Below are 18,087 nucleotides of genomic sequence, written 5' to 3' on the forward strand. Positions count from 1 at the left end.
GGAAGACATGTTCAGTATTTACAGAAGAAATTGCAAGAAGCAATATGGAATGTAGAAAGTTGGTCTTATGATTGGGGTTTTAAGTTTTCAGTAGACAAAACTAAAAGTATGGTTTTTACAAGAAAGAAGAAATGTGGTGAATAATCTCAAATTAAATGGAGAAAATTTAGACCAAGTAAAGCGTTTTAAATATTTGGGGGTTGTTTTTGATACTTGATTAACTTGGAAGGAGAATATAAGTAAAATTGAAGAAAGCTGTAATTAAAAGTAATTAATATAATCAGATGTTTAAAAGGAACTGACTGGGGTGCTAGTGCACAGGCATTGAAGCAGATTTATTTATCCATGATTAGGTCAGTGATACATTATGGTAGTGTTATGTATAGTTCAGCTTGTAAGACTTTATTAAAAAGGATAGAGAGTATACAAACTCAGGCTTTAAGAATATGTAGTGGAGCAATAAAATCAACACCAGTAGCATCTTTACAACTGGAAATGGGAGAAATGCCGATATGTTTGAGATTTAAGCAGATTTTGTTAAACGATTGGACTAGCCTACAGGGATGTACAGAGGAAGAACATTTGGTCCAGAGAGAAATGTTTTTATGTTGAAAAATGAAAGGAATGACCACCCACACTGTCTTTATTCACAGACGACAAGAAAATGTTGGTGTTGATTATTTGTCCGCTTTAAACTTTGTCAGCTTGGCGATGGAGATGCAGCGCCATGATGTATTGATGCAAAGGCTCTGCGGCAGGGCGACAGAGACACAACCAATTTTTAACTGTGATTGGTCAGGATGCCACTTCCTTTAAATTCGTCAACAGCATCATCACTCAATGACTATATCAGTATCTTGAAAATATCTATGCTTGAAGCCTCAACAAGTTGATCTGTGACAGAGCATCGATCTGCTCTCCTACTGCGATTGTCTATGTCAAGTAGTGACATGTTTATTGGGGTTGCATGTTCCTGTTAATATCCCTGATGGTTATATAGTAGCCCCATTTCTCCCCTCTGTGCTTTCACTGAGGCTTCTTTGTGGACACACTTGTTACCCCTCCTTGGTGGAACGGTGTACCGTATTTTCCGGAGTACAAGTTGCTTCAGAGTTTAAGTTGCACCAGCCATAAAATGTATAATGAAGAAGAAAAAAAACATGTAAGTCACACTGGACTATAAGTCGCATTTTGGGGGGATTTTTTTTTCTTACAAAATCTGAGACCAAGCATTTCACATTGCAATACAAGTACCGGTAACAATAACAGAATAAACAATCAGGGCACAGCAGCGTGCCACAGTCTTCAGCAAAGGATGACGGTGTTTCAAACCCTCCCAGCGGGTGAGGAGAGCGCCCACAGCACCCCACCACAGGTTACAGAAGGTGATGGTGGTGTTTGAAACCCTCCCAGCGGGGCAGAGGAGCTGAAACCTGGACCGGAGCAGGTCCACAGCAGCGCAGTATACATAATTTAGTATATAAGTCACTTTGGTATATAAGTCGCAGGACCAGCCAGACTATGAAAAAAAGTGTGACTTATAGTCCGGAAAATACGGTAATTACCCTGCTGTGTCGATAAAGTCACTTGTTTTCCCTAATGGCCTCTTCTAGGCAAAACCTTTTCATGCTGTTTCCCTGCTGTGTGTCACTAACTTGCCGGTGAGCGAACTTGCCGGGGTGAGGAAGGCAGGCAGACAGGTAGGAACGTTTTACAATAACTTTAATCTGAAGCACGCAGGACATGAAAACAAGGATCCAACACGAGACACAGAACTGAAGGGGTTTAAATACAAGAGGGCTGGGAGTTTGGGTGATTGGAAAACGAGAGGCAGGTGGGAGCAATTAACAGAGACACAGGACAAAACCAAAAGGGGAGACAGGACAGGGTGAGACAGTGCCCCCCACTCCTCCTCAAAGGGCGGATTCCAGACGCCCACAGGAACATAGAGCAGGGCGGGAGGAGGGGGACCCGGAGGGAGGGCTGAGAGGGACCGAGGGACCGATGAAGAGGAGGCAGGGACCAGCAGAGTCCGGGGGCCTGCGCCTGGGGCAGAGGAGGTGACGACGGGCTCTTGGGGGCCTGCGTTTGTGGCAGAGGAGGCGGTGACGATGGGCTCTTGGGGGCCTGCGCCTGTGGCAGAGGAGGCGGTGCCGACGGGCTTTTGGGGGCCTGCGCCTGTGGCAAAGGAGGAGGCGACAACGGGCTCTAGGAGGCCTGCATCTGGGACAGAGGAGGAGACGAGGATGGACTCTTGGCGGCCTGCACCTGATGAGGGCAGGACTGGCGGGGACCGGAGGCAGAGACGCCGGAGGAGACGTCCTTCACTTCTGGACTGGAGGCAGCGGCGTCGGCTTCTGGACTGGAGGCGGCGTAGTCGGCCTCTGGACTGGAGGCGGCGGCGGCGGCGGCCTCTGGACTGGAAGCTGCAGCGTCGGCCTCTGGACTGGAAGCGGCGGCGTCGGCCTCTGGGCTGGAAGCGGCGTCGTCGACCACTGGGCTGGAAGCGGCGGCGTCGACCACTGGGCTGGAGGCGGCGGAGTCGACCACTGGGCTGGAGGTGGCGTCGTCGGCCTGTGGGCTGGAGGCGGCGGCGGCCTCTGGACTGGAAGCGGCGTCGTCGGCCTCTGGACTGGAAGCGGCGTCATCGGTCTCTGGGCTGGAGGCGTCGTCGTCAGCCTCTGGGCTGGAGGCGGCGTTGTCGGCCTCTGGGCTGGAAGTGGCGGCGTCGGCCTCTGGGCTGGAAGCGGTGTCGTCGACCACTGGGCTGGAGGCGGCGGCGTCGACCACTGGGCTGGAGGCGTCGTCGTCGACCACTGGGCTGGAGGCGGCGGCGTCGGATTCTGGGCTGGAGGCGGCGCCGTTGGCTTCTGGACTGGAGGCGGCGTCGTCGGCTTCTGTACTGGAAGTGGCGGCGTCGTCCTCTGGACTGGAGAGAGCGTCAACCTCTGGTGTAGATGAGGCGTCGACCTCTGGAGTGGATTAGGCGTCGACCTCTGGAGTGGATGAGGTGTCGACCTCTGGAGTGGATGAGGCGTCGACCTCTGGAGTGGATGAGGCGTCGACCTCTGGAGTGGATGAGGCATCGACCTCTGGAGTGGATGAGGCGTCGACTTCAGAACACGAGGAGGCGTCGACTTCAAAACACGAGGAGGCGTCGACTTCAGAACACGAGGAGGCGTCGACTTCAGAACACAAGGAGGCGTCGACCACAGGACTGGAGGAGGCGTCGACCACAGGACTGGAGGAGGCATCGACCACAGGACTGGAGGAGGCGTAGACCACAGGACTGGAAGAGGCGTCGATCACAGGAATGGAAGAGGCGTCGATCACAGGACTGGAAGAGGCGTCGACCACAGGACTGGAAGAGGCGTCGACCACAGGACTGGAGGAGGCGTCGACCACAGGACTGGAGGAGGCGTCGACCACAGGACTGGAAGAGGCGTCGACCACAGGACTGGAAGAGGTGTCGACCATCATCAACTTCTGGTCTGGGGGCTTCGATTCCTGGTCCGGAGGCGTCGACTTCTGGTCTGTCGACTTCTGGTCCGGGAGCGTCGACTTCTGGATTATCAGCTTCTGGACCGCCGGCCTCTGGACCGCCAGCTTCTGGACCGCCGGCTTCTGGACCACCGGCCTCTGGAACGCCGGCTTCTGGAATGCCGGCTTCTGGAGTGGAGGAGGAGTTGCTGCAGACGGGACTGCTTGGACAGGCTGGACCGGATACGGTGCGACCTCTGGGGCCACCGCTGGAACTGGATGCGGTGTGACCTCCGGGACCACCACGGGCACTGGATGTGGTGCATCCACCGGGACCACCGCTGGAACAGGTTGCGGTGCGACCTCCGGGACCACCACGGGAACAGGATGTGGTGCATCCACCGGGACCACCGCTGGAACAGGATGCGACTGAACTGGTGGTGCTGGAAACTGGAAGAGTATGGAGGATAGAGTGTCCAGTTGGAGCTCCTGGAGACTGAGGCTCTGATGGAGTTGGGCCAGCTCAGCTCGGAGACAGGCAAGCTCTGCTGGGTGGACTGCAGGCTCGCTCCTCTGGCTCTGAGACGAGGGAGCTGCTGGCTGGACTGAAACCCTCTCCTGGTGATTCGGGGAGGATAGGGTGTCCAGGTGGGACTCCTGGAGGCTGACGAGCTGACGGATCCGGCCAAGCTCCGCCTGGAGACCTGCGAGCTCTGTCAGCTGGGCTGTGGGCGTTGTTCCTCTGCCTGCAGATGACGGAGGTGCGGATTGGACCGGAGACGGGACTGCTGGTCTGACTGGGGGCGGGTTCAAGCAGGCGTGCCCAGCCGGGGCAGCGGCGAGCTCGCGGCTCCGTCCTGGGACACAGGATTGCGGTGGAGCCTGGCATCCTTCCCCACTCCGTGGGCCAGCTCCGGGGGAGCACACAGCCAGTCTGGTGCCCACGTAGCTGGTGCAATCTGGAAGCGTCTCCCGGTCCAACCTCTCATCTGGCTCCGGGAGGGTGGAGAGGATCGCCGAGGCTGAAGGTCGGTGACGGCGTCTGCGGCGAGGCGAAACCGGAGGAGGAGAAGCCGGCCGGTGGTCCGAGGAGAGGAACTGGAGTAGGCACTCCCAGCGGAGAATCTCCCCGCTGCATCCTTTACAGGGTTGGATCATTCTGTCACTAACGTGCCGGTGAGCGAAGCGGAGATTAGGTGAGGATCCAAACGGGGTGAGGAAGACAGGCAGACAGGTAGGAACGTTTTACAATACCTTTAATCTGAAGCACGCAGGACATAGAAACAATGATCCAACACGAGACACAGAACTGAAGGGGTTTAAATACAAGAGGGCTGGGAGTTTGGGTGATTGGAAAACAAGAGGCAGGTGGGAGCAATTAACAGAGACACAGAACAAAACCAAAAGGGGAGACAGGACAGGGAGTGACACTGTGTGCAATGATTACCATCATTCACATGTCTTTCACTGCTTCTTTTCTCTCCTGACGTCCGTACAGCAGTCTTCTTGAAGGGGAGTGTTTTGTGAGGCTTTTTGGTGCCAGTGGTGTCCTTGGTTTGATCTGAACCAGTGAGGCATAAACTCATCTAGCTTCACCTTTAATGATAAATGAGGATAAATGACTCACACTTTTATAGCGCCTTTCAGAGTCAGAGGACTCCAAAGCTCTTTACACTGCAGTGTATCATTCATACATTCACACACTGATGGTGATGAACTACAATGTAGCCACAGCTGCCCAGGGCCGCAACGACAGAGGGGAGGCTGCCAAGCAGGCGCCACCAGTCCCTCTGACCACCACCAGCAGGCAAGGCAGGTTAAGTGGTTAAGAAGCATTGAATACCATGTTTTTCAAAGTCTTTGATATGACCCAACTGGGATCTGAACCCCCATCTCCCAGTCCCAGAGCAGACACATATTACTAGGCCACTGAGCTGGTACTACAACTTCATATGAAAAAAAAAACCACACACACGCACACAAATAAAAGTACATACAAAGGATTAACATGGACAATATTACCTAATGGAAGTGTTTCCTCTTCCCCTTTGTGATACGCTGAACTTCAAAATGTCTTCATTGCTTTCTTGTTTTAAATAGCAAAACACAAAGAAAAGTGCACAAAAAGGTTTTATTGAAATTTCACCAACCACAAACACAATTGTACAAATGATCATCATATTAGTGAAGAGTATTCTAATACTTTAAAGACATTAACTACAGCAAACACTGAAAATTATCCATTTCAACATAATCCTAACTTTAATCTAATTGTTAATTGTTATATTGCTTATCTGTTAGTAAACCATTTACATTTGGTCACACTTGTTTTAGTTTTATAATGAAATGAAACTCCTTAGTTCTAATGTTGCTTGAATAGGCCATATTAAAGATCCATAAATAGTTAATAACTGATATAATAAAGACAAAAAATGCAGTAAGCAGATGAAATAGCAACATTTGTTTAAATGAGAACAATGTCTGTCTGTTATTTTGTCTGTAATACTCATTTTTATTTCTATGCTAGCCTCTATCACTGACTCTTTCTTCAGTTAGACTTTTAAGAACATTTATCAGGAATAATTTGTAAACCATTAACAAGTCATGTGAAAAGAAGAAGCAGTTAAGGCAAATAGTAAACACAATATTCATTTTACAAAAATAAATAACATTGAATTAAAGAAAAGCCCAAGCATTTGGCCACTGAAACAATTTGTGGTCCTAATTTGTGACTTTTTTTAAAATTATTTTTAGTAAACCCAAAGGGAAATTAGATGTTGTAGTGATGTATTTTTAACGTTTCTTAAAGAGTTGTTTAGTCTGGTTTTGGGTTTTAGACTTTGGTGGTTTCATTTTAAGCCAGTTAGATGCTGATATTTTTAATAACTGTAACAGAAAAAGTTTTTTCTTTCTACACAGTCTTTAGCCACCACAGTGCCAGGGTAATTAATGGATAAGACTCCACAGTGTTGTGTTGGCAGGGGGCAGACAGGCAGGTCAGAATATAACACACGTGCTCCATTCACCCACAGCCATTCACCAGCCAGGAAATGCAGGCCGGTCCACGCCTACAAGGAAGAAAACACAACAAGTAAAAATCACATTCAAGATTTCTACTGGAAATGCAGTTATTTAGCTTGTTTGTCGACGATTGATGAATGACCCACTTGGGTAAAAAGCAAATTAAGTACTTTTTTTGCTAAAGTTAAAGTGCTCAAATGAAAATAACATAATGAGCAAACAAACTCTTCAAAAAATCTCTAGATCACCCCAAAAACTGAAACTAATTAGAATAAAGTCTGGATCATTGATGGCAAAATAAGTTGAATAGGATGTGGAATTTTAGAGCATAAATGTGAGATAAATTTTACAGGTCTCTCTTGGTTTAAAGCTCCATTGTGTGAAAATATTTGACCGCTTAGAGTAGGTACAGTCCTGGCCCATTTGAGGCCCTGCATGCCCATCCCCCAGACCACAATTTGTGTATTAAAAAATTTGTCAAATTTCAAGGTGATGTGACAATTGGGTGTGAACCACTTTCACAATAATGTTCGCTAAAAACAAGAGTTTGGATATGGGATGGTAGCTAGCATTAGTTCACACTAAACGGTGACCCACGTCTGGGCAAGGGAACACGGTTTCCATTTATATAATTCATCATAAGAGATCTTCAGGCTGCTCTGGTGACTGGTCACATAATCCAAAGAGAAAGCGCTGCCACTGAGAAAGACCTAAATATTGACAACATAATGCACAAGAATCTCATAAAGATAGACAGGTGCAAGGCCATTAAAACATTTATAAGCCAGAACCAAAAATCTTAAATTGCACATGGAACCTAACCGGGACCTAGTGAAGAGGCAAGAACTAGAGTAATGCGATCAAATCTTCAAGTGCCAGTCAAACGACGGGCTGCAGCATTCTGAACCAGGTGCAACTTAGCAATACACCTTTGATTAATGTAGTGGTAAAGACTATTGCAATAGTGTAAACAAGAAGTTATAAATGCATGCATGAGCTTGTCCAAATCATTCTTAAGCAAAAAAGACTTAATCTCATAAAGATTTCTCAGCTGAGAAAAGTATGATCGAACAACATTATTGACTTGTAAATCAAAATTAAGCTGAGAATCAACCTTAACACCCAGATTACACACTACACCAGGGGTGGGCAATCCCAGTCCTCGAGGGCCGCTGTCCAGCAGGTTTTACTTGTTTCTCTGCTTAAACACATCTGGTTTGAATCTACTAGTGATTAACAGGCTGCTGCAGAGCCTGATGAGCTGCTGATTAGATGATTCATCCAGGAATCAGGTGTGTTGGGGCAGGTAAACAACTAAAACCTGCTGGATAGCGGCCCTCGAGGACCAGGATATCCCACCCTTGCACTACACCCTTTGAACCATTTGAAATGCCATTCACCAAAGACTGAGGAAATACAGTACCACTTGGTGCCAGTATAATTAGCTCAGTCTTACACTTAATAATCTGCAAGAAATTACAGCTCATCCAATCCTGCATTTCATAAAGGCACAACAGAGCTGTTTCCTTAACTTTAGTAGGGGCATAGACCTGACAATCATCGGCATAAAAATTAAAGTCAAGGCCATATTTCTTAAAAATAACACCAAGTGGGAGCAAGTACACTATAGATTAAAAAGCAGAGGGCCATGTATAGAGCACTGTGGGACCCCTTATTTAAGCAAAGCATCATTCAAACTAAAATCATGACCTAATCATCACTTACCTATCTGACAGATAGGAACTCATCCAATGGAGTGCTGAGCCAGTGATACCAACACACTTCTCAAGACGATCAAGCAGGATTGCATGATCAAGAAAGACTGCAGTCAAATCAAGGAGCAATAAAAGACTGAGTCACCTGCATCCATGTAAGTGTAAATATCATTGAACACTCTCACAAGCGCAGTCTCAGTACTACGCTTTGCTCAAAAACCAGATTGAAAGACTTCTAAAATTTGGTTAACATCTAGATAGTCTAACAATTGCTTAAAAACGACTTTCTCAAAAACTTTGGAATGAAATGGAAGTGTAGAATTAGGCTGATATTTCAATAATAAAGAAACATCAAGACCTGGTTTCAGGTTTTGATTACAGCTTGTTTCAAGGTCTTCAGCACTTCACCAGAATGCAAACTAGAGTTAACTACATTAATAGCCACATTCGCAATAGCTGGCAAAACTTCCATGGTAATGACTTCAGTCTTGCCTATAAAATAATTCAAAAACCCCTCAGCAGTAGTCAAAGAAGCTTCCAGAGCCCCAACACACGAAGGACTTAAAATCCCATCCACAGTAGAAAAAAGTACTCTAGGGTTATGCTCAATAGAGTTAATATCAGATAAAAGGTAGATTTAGCCTTTTTTTTACAGTCATTTAATAATAGTCCCATGCAGACCTCAGGTCATCAAATGATGCCTGTGTCATATTATTTTTCCAGTTCCGCTCACATTTCCTGCAATTTCTTTGGGCTGCACAAGTACTATGACTCAGCCATGGCTCACGCTTCAATTTATGTCAACAAGATCGAAAAGGGGCAATTTTATCTAAAACAAGGAGACAGGATGCATTGAATCCATCAACCATCTCTGTAGCAAAAAAAGTGTTCAAGAATACAGACACCAGCAGACAGACACATGGTTATGAAACTCAGTTGCAAACAATTCAGCAGTAGAGGAATTCAAGATCCTTCTACTGCAAGACTGGGCACTGGGCAATAGGTATAAAAGGAACTAAAACTTCCAACTAAATAGGACAGTGATAAGAAAAATCTATCATGAACCAATAAATTAGTCACAGACACAGCTTGCATCAGGACAAGATCCAGCAAATGTCCATCACAATGAGTCAGACCAGAGGCAAGCTGTTTTAGATCAAAAGAGTCCAAAATATTTGAAAATTCCCTCACCAGCCGTTTGTTAGGGCAGCAAATGTGCATATTAAGAAGTCTATCATACCTAGTGATGCAACAAGCCAAAAAATCTGAAAAGTCATCCAGAAAATACTTGTTGTATCTCGGTTTGTAAGCCACTACACTGAGAAATGGCTTAAGGTAGCAGGTAAGAAAATCTGTTTACAACAAGTTTCATCCTTATAAACAACAGCCGTGCCACCCCCACGGCCCACTTGATGTGGATTACTAAAATATGAGCATCCAGGTGGGACAAGTTCAGAAAACACACTGGACTCACCAGCTCCCACCCACATCTCAGTCAGACTGAGAAAAGAAAGATTCTGCTCGCCAAAGAAGTCCTTCAAAATAAAATTGTTATTGGAAAGGGACCTGGCGTTGAGAGAGGAAAACTTTATAGAAGTAGCATCACAACTACCCTTAAATCCAGAGAATCCTCTTAATAGACCTTAGATTTGAATGTCGGATACCATGGCAAAAGATCCGGGAACAGCAAGGAGAATTCCACCACTCCTGACTCAAGTCTCTGAGAAAAAGACGTGTTGCAGTGCTCATCAATAGCCAATGCGCTATTCTTAGTACGCATCCAGGCCAACTTGAGCTTCACCCGCCGACCACTACATCTCCCCCACGGTGGTGATGAACTCTCGTTTCGGGTGTAGCCAAACATAGGTAGGCCGGCAAACAGGAGAGATCAGATGAGTAAGAAGATTTCCAACCAGGATGGTTCGATCCAAAAGAATCAAAAAATGAAAACATTAATCGAAGGGCGTCTGACGATCGTACACAACTTTAGCATTAGAGCTAATAAAAAAATTGAGTGGACTTTTAATATATTTGAAAGTTGTTTTGGGATCTTTGTTTTCCATTCATACCATCCATCCCTTAAACTTTTCACCAGTTTGACCTTGTGTCCACATCCAGGAAGGATGTCCACAGTCCTGTTGACCTTAAACATCTGAATTATTTGTCTACCTGTACTTTGGACAGACATCATGCTTCTAGTATTTACCTTCAACATCCTGAACTCCTGAGACAACTCTTTTCTTAGCTTACTGTGGTCCATGTTCAGTGTAGTACACACCTTGAATTCAAACATCACTGTGACTAATTTTCACCCTTAAAACAGACAGACTTACTAATTACAAAATAAAGGACACCTTATGTGCTAATTTCAGGATTCATCTAAAGCCTAACTTACTTCTTCGTCTTTGCGGGTACAGAGACATGCAACACCATTATTCATCGGCACAAGGGCTCGCAGAGCCTGACGGTGACATGCCCAACTTTTAACTATCTTTCGAAAGCGACATAGATAACTTGCTTGTGATTGGGCAGGACTTCCACTTAAATTTGGCAACATCACCGCCATTGCCCTGTCAAAAATTAAAAAGATATTTAGCCGCAGATTCACTCCTGATATTAAGGAGGAATGGACAGGAGTTGGATGCACCAGAATGAGGTTGTTGCACCACCTCTTATTCCTTCCAGACAGCACAGCTGTGCCACATTTCCTAATCAGCACCAGAGCAGCATAAAGAGAGGAGCTGCCAATGGGAGAGGGAAACTGGAGATTTTTTGACCACCTCAGGCCTAGTCCACACGTAGCCGGGTTTTTAAAAAAAATGAATATCTGCCCCTCCAAAAACTTGCATCCACACCACCTCGTTTTAAAAGAAAACTCTGTCCACACGCACCCGGATAAATACGTTGTTAAGGACATGCCAGACCTGTAGGTGGCAGTACTTCCCCCGTTCTTAACCTCTTCCTTCGTCTGTGGTCTTCTGCAAAGAGCAGTAATTCCGCTTGCTAAAACAAACAAGCAAAAAGCGCTTGGACAGTTGATAAAGCGAGCGCAGCTCTGAGGGCATCCAAGCTGTCGGCTAGTGTAAACACAGGTCGCACACGTGATGTCAGCATTTTTTTGTCGCGGAAAGTGACGTTGCGGACCTTAAAACTCCGGTTTTGTCTGTCCACACGCAGACACCCAAAACGGAGAAAACGCAGATCTTCACTTTGGCCGGAGTTTTTAAAAAGATCTGTTTTCGTGTGAAAAACTCTGTTTTCGTGTGGATGACAGGCCAAAACGTAGAAAATTATCTACGTTTTGGCAGATCCCCGGCTACGTGTGGACAGGGCCTCAGTGACCTCAGTCCCAGAGATTGGAGAATCCAAGCCAAAGTCCCCAGACTCCGCTTCCTCACTGGAAGGCATGCCGGTGGGATTGAGGAGGTCTTATAAGTGTTCTGCCCACCGATCCACAACAACCCGAGCAGAGGTCAGCAGCACACCGTTCCCACTATAGATAATGTTGGTAGCGCATTTTCCAAATTTGATCCAAATCTGAAGAGGAGTCATTTTCAAATGAAAACAAAAGCAAAAAAAGCAACAAAAAAACCCTTCATTTCCCTGGGTTAATACCATAACAGCTTCTTTCACCACAATGGGACCAGACACCTACTTAGAATTGCTAGATGTTTTTGTTTCTGATGAATGCATGAGGTTGATGCATGTATTTCACTAAAAAACTAGGTACAGAACTCTCACCACTCCCATCAACGATCATCCCTAAGACGTTGTTAAGAGACATGAAAAAATGTTTAAAGCTAGCTTGGTTTGCATATTTGCCAGTTTAGCTTTAAAGTTAAGTACAGGTCTGCCTGAGACCACACATGTTTAAATACACCTAAAGCAACTATTTCATCAATGCACAGTAACTCCCCACAGACCTCCTTACTGCTGGCCTCTAGGACTTTGTTCATCACATAATCCTGTTCCTCTCCAGGCTCCACACTGAGCAGATCAAAGCGGAGGCTGCTGTTGGTGGAAGAGGTGAGACCTCGACAGTACTGAAGAGCCTCCTCCCAGCTCTTGTTCTCCTTCACTAAAAACACGTTCTCTGTGATGCAGATGAAAGGAAGACTGATGCCACAATCTTGGCTAGCTAAATCCATCGTCACTGCATTGATGGAGGCACAGTTGCCATTTGCACTTGGCTCGCCATATGCCCAGGGTGTATATGGTGAGTATCCTGAGATATAGCTCCATGAGTTACCTGAAGAACAGATGTGGAAAATGTGCACATGATTAACAAATATAAAGTCAGTAATCTCTCATGGTGTGCTATGTAGCTAAAACACTATAAACTGTATAATAAGTAAAGAAAAAAAATCTTTAAAAATTAGAAAATATTTGCCTATACCATTTCTTTGGAGTCCAGTCCAAATGGGAAAGTTCTGCTCTTTAACAGCTTCGTTCACATTGTTCGTTCCCAATTTTACCAGCTGGCCCTTTCCTTGATTGATGCAGTAGGCCTGAGCCTGGTTCCAAGTCATTGCATCTGGTATGAATTTATATACAGTTGCATCGATGCTCTGACAGATGAAGAAGAGTTTCATCTCACAAGGTTGGGTGCAAACCCTTTCAAGAGAAAAAGAGAAATAAAAAAAGAATATTCACTACAGTAAAAAAGAGGTTTACAAGATTGCTCTTAAGAAAAGATGTAAAAATAATCAAAATTGTTGTGTATTTTTGTACTTGGGTACACACTTGATTTGTTCTCCTCGCACATCTAAGTGAAATAAAGCACAGGGCTAGACGGCTACATGTATTTAAAAAGGTCAGTGAGTTTCTGTTTACCTTCACTATGGGTGTTTCACGGGTAACGTTGCCCATTTTTTGCTAATGTAGTGTTTGGCAAATTGAGTGCTCTGCATATATATATTACCTCTACTTATGACCAACAATCTGTGATACTCTATCTAAATATAGAATATCAACCTTGCTTTGTCTTTACGGTGTTTAATCAGAAGATCTGGGATTCTTGCTTCATCAGGCGATTGCACACACTTCGTTTTGATTCAGAAAAGAGTCAGGTTTATAAAAGTAAGAATTTATTTTACAAACAATTAAAACATGACAAGTTAATTAAGCATTTACTGTGAGTGGATGGAACTAGATGTGATGTAAGAACCTATGTGTGAAAGGTGTTAGCTCTCCTAGATACAGAAGTTCTGACTGAGTTCTGGATGTAAAATAATTTAGTTTGCGTTAAGCTATGGAGTTGGTTCTTATCAAAACACATCAGACGCTATCGGTCGTGTCTACATACCCACTTGAAGACCCTCGTGATAGATCCGGAATGTCAAAGTCCACGGACTACCAGGCACCGAGGTCCGTAGAAGAAACTGCGGCCCCACTAAACCGGTCTTAGAGTTGTCTCCAGGTCACAACAGATGGATGGAACCGCGCGTCTGGGACTCTGAAGGAGTCTAAACAATATCAGCTTGTTCTGCAGGAACTGTTGCGGTATCAGCTTTGCAGGTGCAAAAAGATTTTGACGACGTGTCAAAAAATTTGATGGGTTAAAGAGGTGTTGCTTAAGATGGCCGGTCTGAAACTTTCTCTAGAACTGAGAAATCACCCGAGAATGATCCAGTTTTGATGTTCTCATGATTTGTGTAGCCAACCAAAGGCTGACAGGTTTGAGAAATGTTACCAAGAAACTCAGAAACACGCCTTCTTTGATACCGGAGGCTCTGATCTGGGGTAAGGGATTATTTATGTGTCATGGGTTTAACTTAACCTTACTTTCTCCTTGTGTGAGTGCAAATGGTGATGACCTTGTCATATCAACATGCTGAAACATATTTCAGTCACTGTAATCACAACATAACATTAATTTCAAACTTCAATCATTGAGCACAGATTAATGAAACATTTCATTATATTATAATTATTATAAGTAGCAATAAACAAATGTTTATTTAATGATTATCTAGCTTAAAAGTTTTAGAAGTTCATCTCTGATTTAAGAAATCCGGGCTGCGAGTGTTCCTTATATGGAGGAATGAAGAATCCTGAAAGATTAGTCCTTGAGGTGAAAATGTTGTTGTTGACATTTCGTTATCTGTGTTCAGAGCTGCAGGCTCTGAGCTCCAGCTGGTGGGATGAAGGCAGGCTGATTAAAAGGGGACACATGCAGTCTTGTGTCTTCTTTTTGAACAGATGTTGAATGGTCAACTGTACCTAAAAACTGACCATTGTTGGACATTACACTAGTTAAGCAATTGGAAATCTGCAAGTTACTTTTATTTTGAAAGTTTTAGGATGTTTGACACTGCTTTCGTGTTTGACCTTCTGTCTGACCCGATCTGAACTGTGAAGTTTGACATTTTCTGGAATCATCCCATCCTTATGCTTCTGGGATGGGTCCAAAATGTGACACACATGGGTGGAAAGGAATACGTTCACTAAACTGCAGCAAAGTATGTTTCAAGTATGTTTCGCGTACATTTTGCGGGCGTTTCACAATGCTTTTGTGTCTGGTGGAAAGGAGGGGTGACTGGGCCTTTCCACCAAACACATACACATTGCGAAATGTAGTTTGCAGCAATTACCCGCATTTATAGTGGATGGGAGTTTTTCCACTGCTGTAAAAGCTTCAAGTTTATGTTTTACTTATGAGCTTCTACACAATGTCAAGTTTAGATTGGGTCAGACTGGATGTCAAACACAAAAGCAGTGGTAAACATTCTGAAATTTAAAAAATAAAAGTAAAATTCAGATTTCCAATTGCTTTACTAGAAAAAAGTGGGCATCATTACCTGTGACACTTCCAAAGCAGAAGTAAGCAGAACAGAAAATCAAGACCTTTCAGGATGCATGCTGCCATCTTCCTCCTTGCTTGATTTTGTGTGAACTCCTGAAATCATGTGTGGTTATGCAGTTCTCCAGTGATTTATTGACCTTGCAGGACCCGCTGCATGGAACACTTTTGCTGCCATTTTGTGTTCGAAACGCTTTCGGTTTCAAGGGCGCTCGCAGGTAAAACACGTTTATCACGTTAAGCGCCACTTACACATCGAGTGGAAAGGATGGGTGACAGTCAGGGTGCCCTGTAATGAACTGGGTGCCTCCTAGGTTACCAGGGTCTGTCTGTCCGTCTGTCTGTCTGTCTGTCTGTCTGTCTGTCTGTCTGTCTGTCTGTCTGGTTGTCAGACTCATAGAAGATTTCAAAAGATGATTATTAAAAATATAACAGTATAACCTGTATACTAATTTGTGAAACACATGATCCTGAAGAACAGTATCAACTTACTTGCTGTCAACATATTGGACTGCAGCACAGTTGGTGATGTCAATGATTGCAGTTGTTCCACCCAACCAGAGTGCACTATCCACTCCACCACGAGGATCAATCCAGGCAAAATACCACAACGGGTTTAAAATGGTCAGATTGGATTGCTTGTAAATGGTGGCCAGACCAGTGAACTGTCTTTAGGAGGGAAAAAAAAGTTTTACATTATATTAAAACATTTTGTGATCAAAGGTTTTGTTTATTTGTTGCTTTAAGTCTGCATTAATCTAGTCTGGCCTGCCAGACTCGTCCTCTATTTAATTCTGCACAGAGTCTTCTGCACAGAGAGAGAGTCTGATAACTCACAGGCAGAGAGGGGCACAAGGGGCAGGACTAGCCAGTTCAAAAATAACCAATCAAAGAAAAAGGCCGACCGTACCGCGCAACGCTGTAGTTTTTAGCTGTAGTCAAAAATAGCGTCTGGTAATGGTGCAAACATCTTTTTCTTTTTTTAGAAGAAATGCTTTTAGCGCTTCTACTTGTTGTGGTTTTAAAGACATTTAAGTCGTTAAGAACAGAGGAAAGTGCTGCAGCGAACTCTGCTGCTGTCTTCGTTGTTTATGAGAAACTGAGCGTCGCTGTGTGTGATGTCCGCGACGCTGTAGTTTTCTAGCTGTAGTCAAAAATGGCATCTGGCGACAGTGCAAAAAATTTTTCTTTAGAAGAAATGCTTTCAGTGCTTCTACTTGTTGTAGTTTTAAAGATGTGTTCAGGTCACTTAGAACAGAGGAAAGAGCCGCAGCAAACTTCGCTTCAGTCGCCATGTTTATGAAAAACTCGGGGTTGCGGTGTGTGACGTATACTACTCAGTGCTGACTGGCTCGGTTAGGATTCTCAGGGGGTGGGGTTACTTGAATTGGAGAGTTCCCAGACCCTTTCTCTGTGCAGAATTAAACAGAGGAGGAGTCTGGCAGGCCAGGCTAGCATGTATCAAAATGCACGAGTAAATAACGCGTGTAAGGCTACGATTCTTAGATGAAGTTAAAGCAGAAAAGAAATTATTGCATTAACCCAAAATGAGAGCCTTAGGTGAACGTCTGGATTGGAACTGGTTTTATAAACATCATGTCAAGTATTGAATCATCTGAAGCTAACATCAATGCCTGTATTTAACCAAACACCACTTATTCGTGTTATCTTAGTGTAGTGGGATTAATTCACCTGCCACCAAGAACTGAGTGACATATTAGTGGAGCTGCTAATATAAATAGAGCTTGGGATGGCTCTAACATGCTGTCTCTGCTTTGGCTCAAACATCCGTTGGACCCTGTGAGAAGCAGTGCATTTGTGTTCTGGGTACCTGTGTGTGGATTGGGAACATTATGCAAACTCTGCAGTAGTTCATGGAGTCTGTAATTGATCGATTGCTCCTGCCGCAGGAATTGTTTGCATGTTGTCACCCGGAGAAACAGAAGTCTTCTCCTTATCCTAGCTTCCCCAAAAAGATACGGCCTGCTCTCCACTCAGCTGTTAGCATAAAGTAAGATTAATTTACCTGTTTTCCAGATTGAGGAAGTTGTGGATCCCTACAGGGAACCCTTCTCTTCTACTTTGTTCTGCCTTGTTCTCTCCATGTGTGTGTGTGTGTGTGTGTGTGTGTGTGTGTGTGTGTGTGTGTGTGTGTGCGTGCGTGTGCATGCGTTGATGACAGTCTATGCTGAGCCACTTCCTGACAGCCTGGTATTGGTCAGCTGCCACAGTATTTTTAAGAAGTGTTTTTGCCCTCACTCTTGCTTCTTTTCCTTTTCTTATGCAGGCTGAGAGCTGACAATAGTGATTGAGCCCTGATGATCCCCCCCAATGTCATGTGTACCTCAAGTTACGCCACACCCTGGATGCATGCACGTGCGATGGGAGTGAATTGGTTTTATCGTTTCTCTAACGAAAGTCTGGTATCCATGTTTTGCAGCCCCATCAGTAGGCTTAGATTTAGATTTTACTTGTTTTAGTTCATTTAATAAATTCAAAGTTAATTGTTGGAACCCCATCTTAAGCTGTGAAAGTTGATGTACCTTACCATCGCCCTCGCCTCACTCTCACAATCACTCTCCCCCGATCTGGGAGGGGCTCAGAGTAGAGCCACACCCCCTCCAGTATCAGCTCTATCTTGTGTAGGAGAAATTGTTCTATTCCTGCCTCGTTTTAGGCATACAGATCCTACAACCAAAGACTCACAAAGAACAGAAACTTTTTAAAAGTGTGTTGTGCTAATAGAGGCAGGAGAGACTCAGGAGGGCAGCACAAAAGGATGAAAGGTGACTTTTGCAGAAAAGAGAATTTCCAAGGCGACTTTGTGTTTAATAAAATGTTCCATTTCTCAGGGCAACTTGTGATGGATTGTGAATCAATTACACATTTTACAAAATCTGGTTCACATGCAGTAAAAGTTTAAATATAAACTTATTTGGAGTTTGTCTAAGTTAGACACAGGTTAATTAGACCAAAGATGTGTATTTTTTAAGGCACATGCTATCTTTTACTGGCATGTTTTAGGTTTACAAAAATATTCATCATAATTAAGCAGCTGCATACAGTCTT

At 44.5% G+C, this 18,087-nt stretch overlaps 1 protein-coding gene across 1 annotated transcript; it reads right to left on the reverse strand.

Moving 5' to 3' along the window:
* Nucleotides 1-10,168: 10,168 nt before the first annotated feature.
* Nucleotides 10,169-17,569, reverse strand: LOC139071646 (uncharacterized). Its single transcript, XM_070554440.1, has 10 exons — nucleotides 17,562-17,569; nucleotides 15,511-15,687; nucleotides 12,613-12,830; nucleotides 12,140-12,465; nucleotides 11,665-11,753; nucleotides 11,515-11,613; nucleotides 10,864-10,957; nucleotides 10,612-10,677; nucleotides 10,423-10,494; nucleotides 10,169-10,183 (listed from the first exon to the last, which is right to left on the reverse strand). The coding sequence occupies exons 1-10, from the start codon at nucleotides 17,567-17,569 to the stop codon at nucleotides 10,169-10,171; spliced, it is 1,164 nt and encodes a 387-aa protein (XP_070410541.1).
* Nucleotides 17,570-18,087: the final 518 nt, after the last annotated feature.

Source organism: Nothobranchius furzeri, chromosome 9, assembly GCF_043380555.1.
Source record: "Nothobranchius furzeri strain GRZ-AD chromosome 9, NfurGRZ-RIMD1, whole genome shotgun sequence".
Taxonomy (NCBI): domain Eukaryota; kingdom Metazoa; phylum Chordata; class Actinopteri; order Cyprinodontiformes; family Nothobranchiidae; genus Nothobranchius; species Nothobranchius furzeri.

Excerpts from the sequence above, each read along its gene's own strand:
- LOC139071646 (XM_070554440.1), bottom strand. Across the intron at positions 12,466-12,612 it reads GACTGGACTCCAAAGAAATG|GTAACTCATGGAGCTATATC; the intron begins GTATAGGCAAAT and ends TCTGTTCTTCAG. Across the intron at positions 10,495-10,611 it reads GTACCCGCAAAGACGAAGAA|GTGTGTACTACACTGAACAT; the intron begins GTAAGTTAGGCT and ends TTTGAATTCAAG.